Here is a 7,327-nt window from a genome sequence, read left to right on the forward strand (position 1 = left end):
AAACACCCACATCACTCCCACAGTAGAGTTTTTTTGCCTTGAAGTGAACCCACTGTTTGTCTAACCCACCTCTTTTTTGAGTTGTAGTTCCACCTTTTTTGTCCTCGTTCACACCCAGATTCACGTGCACACCCATAACGACAACTAATACATTTTGGCTTCCATTCATTTGAAGCGATCTGGTTTGGTTTGGGTTTGTTTGGTTGGGGTTTTTTTTGAATTTATTTTTTTATTTTTTTGTATGTGTCTTTTCTTGCAGCTTCTGAAGTCGCCCCGTAGTGGGTTGATTCCCCATCACACACCTAGTGCCTGAGTCTGATCCATGTTGGCCCTCCTAGTTCACCATAGATCTCTCATTTCGACCTAGCTGTCTGTTCAGTGGTGGTGACTTGTTGTGGTTGTGCTTTTTTCGTTTGTTTGATGGTGTCTTTGTTGTTCATTTTTACTTTCTCCTGGGAGCTCTGGCCTTTCACAGCAGTTCCTAACCCCTCTTGTTTCTCTCCCACTCTCCTGGCCTCCCGGCAGATCAAAGTGGTGAATGCGTTCCGTAGCTCCTTGTACGAAGGCCTCGAGAAACCCGAATCCAGAAGCTCCATCCATAACTTCATGACTCACCCAGAGTTCATCCTGGAGGAAGATGAGCCTCAAACACCATTCCCTGATGGCGCTGAAGACGACCCTGAGACTGACGGACTCAAGAAGCGAGGTGGGGGCAGCCTGGGTGGATCCTCATCCCTCAACAGGAATAACAATGCAGTGGACAGCGAGCAAGCTGAGCTCACCATCCCAGAGCCTCAGAGCCCCTTACACAGCTTGGAGACATCGGTTTGACCTTCAACTTTGAACCCCCTTTCTCCTCCTCCTCCTCCTCCTCTTCCACCACCACCTTCGTCCCTCGCCCTGTGTGATATTGGCACCAGTAACTGGTCACACACACTGCGGTCACTTCGTGTCAAACTGCTCATCCCTATATCATTTTGGTGGTTTGGTTTTGGGGTTTGTTTCTTTTTTTTGAGGGTTGTTTTGGTTTTGTTTTTTCTTTCCTTGGTTTTTGTTTGTTTTGTTTTGTTTTTTAAAGTGTTTTTATTTTCTACCGTGATTTAGCAGTGGGAACCAGAGTACCACGATGAGGGGTGTTGGGTAGAGTGGCTCAAGCCAAAATCATCCATCTCCATCCCTGATTTTCAGTGGTACTCACCCAAGTGAAGCAGCCAGGTTATTCCCTCTCCAAGAGTTGGGCTCCATGTGTCTGTTGGGGGTTTTCACTTTGAAAAATGCATGTTCAGAGAAAAGTTCAAGTTGTTGCAGTCCTACATGCACACGCTCAGCCTGAGGGCTGGGGTGCACTTGTGACCTTTTTGTTTTCTTCCCACTGGTGGTTTTTAGGGTTTTCTTCTCATTTTGGGGGGGGGGGGTTTGTTCTTTGCTTGTGGGATTTGCCCCCAGTGTCTTCACAGTGGGAAGTGGGGGGTGGGAGGGGGGGTGGGCTGGCACTTGAGTGCAACAATTGAGAAAACAAAACAAAAACCCAGCCAGGGGGAAGGTGTTTACTCACAGATTGATAGATACAGGGACGTACACCAGTCTTCCACCTTGAAAAATGGTACCTAGCCTTTTACAGCTCCTCCTCTGTGTGTGCACACATGCTTCTCTCTCTGTTTCCAAAGCAGTAATTGGTAGACAAAGAATGAAGGTGACTTGGCTGGGACCTTGCTGGATGTAAAAGGTTCTGATTTTTCTACAGAGCAAGGTGGGGGTGAACTGGCAGTGGAAGGATGGTGAAGAAAACCCCCATGGTTGTGAGAAACTGGGCCCCTTCCTGGGGAGCCTTTAAGAGATGGATGTCTTCTGCTCTTGAACAGCTGTGAAACTTTTGGAGAGGACATTGCAAAGGTTTAATGGTTCCTGCCATCAGGAGCAGAGGGACTTTTGCCCGTTCTGGCTTGTTAAATAATCCTTCAGCCCTGGAGGAAGCCCAGAGGATACTCCAGCAGTGCTCACCAGCTCTGCACACCACTGCCAGAGTGCTAGCAGGCTGGATGGAGAACAAGCATTGGGTTATTGGCAGTACAGTAGATCAACTCCTAGATCATGGAAGGGATGAATCATGTTGTCTCTTTAGCTGGTGGAAGGAGAGGCTCCATGGCCCTTGATTTCTGTGGCACTTCTGTGGCTGGTTTGCCAGTGGAGGCACTTCCTCACAGAGGTGGCAGCTTGGTTGGTTGGTTGGCTGCAGGTCTTCCAGAGAACGTGCTGCATGGAGGCTTTGCCTCACGTGCTGCTTTTTTTGAAGGTCATCTCTTCACCCTGCATGTCCTGCCTCACCTCCTGTAGCCATCTGGCGAGAATCCTGTTTTTTTGGAGCAGAGGCCCCAGGTGTCCTGGGTGAGTCACCTCTAAACTGACCCTCTTGTGAAGCCATGGGACAGAGCAGGAGGCAGGAGTTTGCTTTGCTTGGGCTTAGTTTCTTCCCCGTGGGCTCTTCCTGGTGCACCCCTGGCTCCTGACCCCAGGCAGGCAGGGCTGGAGGAAGCTCTGCTGCCTTCTCCTCTTCGTCTCGTTTAGTTGAAAGCAGAGAGAACCTGGTTGTAACTGGCTGTACAACTGTCATCTTGGCCCAGCCTCCACCCCTGGAAGGGGAGAGGTTGCAGTGAGAGGGTGGGCTGGCTGGTTTCTTCTCCTCTTTCCTTTAAGAACGCACAGAATCTCTGGTGCCTTCTCCAAGCACTGCCTGCAGCACCGCCTGCCGCCCCAGGGCTTTTGGGTTGGGTTGGGTTTTGGTTTTTTTTGCCAAGAATTAAGTGTTCCTTAAACTAAACACCACAAACCCAAGTGTCTTTGTTTCGTTTCCAGCCCAGCATCGCCTCATCCCTTCCTTGGGGTGGGGGCACCCCAGGTAGCTGAGGAAAGGTCCTTCTCCCAGGTCTCCTGCCTCGGTGCTGGCAGGGGGTGGCAGCTGGGCTTTGTACACTGCCAACAGCCAGAAGAAATTGCCACCACTGCCCGTCTCAATTGCAAATTCGGCGTCAAGCCCCTTTGCTCGTGCAGACAAGACCCATCCCTGCCCTCCCCCTTCTTCCCACAAGCTTGAAGGGCAAGAAAAAATACTTGGGAGCAGGAGCAGGGAGGGGGTTTCTTGGGTTATACACAAGCGGTGACAGGCAAGACAAACAGGATGGGTTGGGTTCTGTTCCTAGGGGTGACATTGCTTAAAAGATCACTTTTTTTTCTATGTTAAATACTTGCAAAAAAAAAAAAAAAGCCAAAAAAAAGAGAAAAAAGAAAAAAAAAAACAGATGAAAGGATGTGTTCTTACAAGCTCACAGGAATATTTATTAAATACTTTTTTTTTGGGGGGGGGAACGCACAGTGATTTATTTTTCTTTTGATATTTTTTTAATACCTCAGACCTGTTTTAAAAACAAACAAACAAAAGACTTAAACCAATGAAAACTTCACACACACACACAAAATAAAAGCCAATTTTGGGGGGCTCTCTAAGTCACTCCCAGAAATCTGTGACTGGCAGGTCGCCACAAGGGTCAGGTCATCCTTTAGTTGTTGTATTTTTGTTGTTCTAGTTTCCATCTTTGGAGGGGGAGAGATAATTCTATATAAATATTATGCAAAAAGAAAAGAAATCTAGTTTTCTTTAGACCAGAAACTGATATTTTTACGTCAGCCATATGTATTTTGTTTAAAGAAAAAAAAAATAAATAAACCAGAATGGAAGAAATCACGAGTCTGCCACGGCGCGTGACAAGAGGTGACAGTTAATGAGTTAATTAGTGTATCAGTGATCAGATGCCAGTCAGCTTCCTTTTCTCTGAGCAGCCATCTTTATACTAGACATTAGTTGGATGACACAAATGTGTTTTGTTTTTTTATATATATATATATATATATAAATGATGTCGGTATGGCTGGTTGCTTAAAGTATAAGCGTTTCTTGTGCATACATCTTTCCTGTAAAGTATTTTATGATCATTTTGATTTCTTATTTAGTTTCAGTGATTTACTGGCAGCAGGTGATGACTGGGTTAAGTTATTGAGGACATTATCAAAAGTGTTTTGGGGGGGGATTGGTGCTCTGTGCTGAAAGGCATGGTCGGCAGCACGAACTTCTGGGGACTCTGCAACACGCCTTGAAAGAGGGGGAGATGTTTTCTTTTTATTTCTTCTTATTTTTTTTTTTGCTCAAACTGCCATGAATGTGCACGGGGGGGGGGGCGGGGAGGGGGACAGTGCCATGCCAGACAGGAAGAGAAGTCATGCCCTGTGCTAACGTGTTAACTTGCCTTGGAATGCTTTGTTATTAAAACACTCTGAACGTCGTTTTTTTGCAGCCGGTTCTTGATGCCAGCAGGGTCCCCGGTGGTGGTTTCCTGTGAAATAAATGGGATTGGTACCAAAGACGTGACCCCCCCCCCCCCCAGTCCTGTGTGCATTGCTGAGCAGGCATTTTTTAGGCATCTTGCATGATGTGATAAGGTTTCCTTTGATTTGCACAGGGGTTATACTGCGTTTTCAAAGGTTTTGTGCAATAAGCTTTGAGGAAAATTTCAAAACGATCTCGAGAAGGAAAGAAAAAAAAAAAAACCCAACAGCTGAGTCCCATTTTAGCATGGGCAGCCCTTGGCCTTCCCCAGCCAGGAGCAGACGTCCTCTAGTGCTCAGCCCCTCCAGAAATGCTTCTAGGGGTGACACGACGTTGAGGTGAACGGAAAAGCCCCATCCCAGCACCAGGGAGGGCACCTCCGTGATGCCATCACCAACTCCTCTTGCCCTCCACGACTGCAGGGCCCAAGGACCTCAAAGAAGAAGAGCCCCTGCAGGTTTTTGTACCTCCTGGGGGAAGGACACATCTATCTGCCATCACTCCTCAACTGCTGGGGTCAAGCTCCTACAAGTTCCTCAACCCGTGGAGCAGGTACCCCATAAAACACCCTCCTGCAACCCCAGCTCTTCCAGGGGGGCAGGGTGAGGTGGAGGTTCTGCTCTCCTGGGGCTGTGGGGCAAGGCCAGCGTGTCTCGTGGCACCTGGCTCCTCTTCTCCAGCATCTCTCTGCCAAGGCTGTCCCCTGCCCCCAAGACTGGCTGATCTCTGGCTGTCCTGCCTCTGATACCCTCCTGCTCAACCAAACAAACCAAAACAATTTTCATTCAGCAAAGCCCATGGCTAAAACTGCCTTTAGTTTATTTCCTCCCCTTAAATAAATATATATATATATACAGTATTAAACCAACATTTGTGTGTGTATATATATTTATCCAATGCTCTCACGACAAGACTTTCTTTTCAAGAGGGCACGCAGATCTTGAGTTCTTCTTTTTCCAGTAACTACGTATAATAAGCACTGGTATTTTTGTATAAAAACAGAAAAAATACAAAACAAAAGACTGAATATTATGTGGTATGCATGACATTTAAAAAAAAAAACAAAAACCAACAAAACCCAAACAAAAAAAAAAATAATGGTGGTTTCAAAGCAATATGTACCCTGGTGTGTTTGCCATATCCTAGAGTCCAGCTTAAAGTGCACCTGATCTGTATTGCATTTTGATATTAATCTCTATGTACAATGTTTTGCATGTAATTTATATGGTTCTTGGGAGAAAAAAAAGAAAAAATTGAATGAATTGTCAGTTGGCTTCTTCTAAGAAAATAGATTCCAAGCAGGGATAATACTCAAAGTGGAAGCAGATGAGTGGTTGAGGGGTGGGAAAGGGGGTACATAGCAAAAAAAAATGAAGCGTGCTGGGGGTGGGGGAGAAGGGAAATGGTTTTGAATCAATAAAGCTTTGGCTGTTGAGCAGAAACAATGAGCAAGTGCATCCAGAGAATAAAATGTGCCCACATGTAACTGTGACGTCCTCAAGTGTGTCCACCAGCTTGTGAGATCAATCCCACGTCCTCCCCTGAGCGCTGGGGGAACAGCTGGGCTTCCTGTGGGAGCAAGGGGGGCTTGCAGGGTGGAAAGAGGGATGGGGGTCAAAAGCAACCCCACTCTTACCAAAGCTCCCCTTAGTTAGTGTGGGCTGTCTCTCTGTGTAAGCCTCAGTACTGAGAGGCAGGGGCTGGCCGGTTGCAACCAGCACTTTGTCTCAAACGTGGCTTCTTCCACCTCCAAGAAGAACTCCAGGCCAAAACTGGCTGTCAAATGCCACCCAAACCAGTAGCCCTGGGCTACCTGTCAAGCTGCCCTGGAGCAAAGATCCTCCTTGTCCCCTTCCCCTGATGTGTGATCTCCATCTCCTGGGGACTGGCTTCAAGCCGTGTCCTGCCTCTGTACTGAGAATATTTTGCCTCCATTTAGGCACTTTGCCCAGACAAGAACAACAGCAAATAAAAGCAACTGGCCTCTGAAATCCTCTCATCCCCAGGCGGGTTGAGGGCACTGTTTGACTCCCCTGGCTTTGGTGGGGAAGCTGTTGCTTCTCTGTCTTTAATAACCAGGGCCAAGCTGTGATAAGATGGAGCTGGGTGAGGTTGTCAGTGAGAAAATTCAATTTAAAACCTCTCAGCTGAGTCTCTGACCCCTGGAGCTAATGCCAGGGGATAAGAACAGGGTGTAAAAGCTTTACTGGGCAGCGTCACACACTTCCCTGCTTTCCTGGGAAGGTGTCTGTGTCAACAGTGTCCTTCAACTCTTAATTAAACAGAACAGCCACAACTGCTAGGTGCTTTGTTTTTTTTTTAAACCTAGACCAGGCTGGATGTGAAGAGAGAAACAAATCACAGGACTTTTAGTCATTTAATGGGGAAAAAATGGCCGTGGCTGTGCCAGGGCTGCCCCAGGCACCCTGCTCCAGAGGATGGATGCTGCTGCTGCAGGTCCAGATGGATGAAAGGACGCTGGCACACTGGGAGGGAGAGGAAAAAGGCAGAGAGAGGCACATTTAGTCCTGTAATCTGCCACAAAACGTTCACAAACCCCACGCTGCCCTGATGGAGAAACGGCGGCTTCCTTGCACGCCCCAGCCAGGCCCGGGCCTCAGGTGCCCCAAGGCCCCACAAGAAGTGCCTGCTACTCCAGGAAACCAAGTTAAAAACATCAAGGAGCTTCCAGCTTGGAAAGCGTGACCCGGAGGCAGCGCGAGGGAGAGCCCAGGGGCCGGGGAAGGGGGGCGTGGGGCGGAGGTGGACGGGAGGGGACACTCTTGGGGTAGTCGCAGGATACTCGTTAGTACGTTCAAATAGAAGCACAGCCTGATGAAAATGTACTGAAATAACGAATTTGCTGTACTAAGGGTTACTTTGAAAACTCTGCGCTTGGTGAAACATCAGTCAATGATGCCAGCATCCTGCAGGTTGTGATGACATCAG

At 47.8% G+C, this 7,327-nt stretch overlaps 1 protein-coding gene across 6 annotated transcripts in view; it reads left to right on the forward strand.

Annotated features, from left to right (window-relative positions):
- ATP2B4 (ATPase plasma membrane Ca2+ transporting 4) overlaps positions 1–5,636 on the forward strand; it is a 50,818-nt gene extending 45,182 nt beyond the window's left edge. For all 6 annotated transcript variants that reach the window (XM_051638864.1, XM_051638867.1, XM_051638861.1 and 3 more), the window contains one exon: positions 526–5,636. In XM_051638864.1, coding sequence (XP_051494824.1) covers positions 526–551 — 26 coding nt within the window. In that variant the 3' untranslated portion in view covers positions 552–5,636. The remainder of the gene's footprint in view (positions 1–525) is intronic.
- The last annotated feature ends 1,691 nt before the right edge of the window (positions 5,637–7,327 follow it).

The sequence above is a fragment of the Apus apus genome, chromosome 23 (assembly GCF_020740795.1).
Source record: "Apus apus isolate bApuApu2 chromosome 23, bApuApu2.pri.cur, whole genome shotgun sequence".
Lineage (NCBI taxonomy): Eukaryota > Metazoa > Chordata > Aves > Apodiformes > Apodidae > Apus > Apus apus.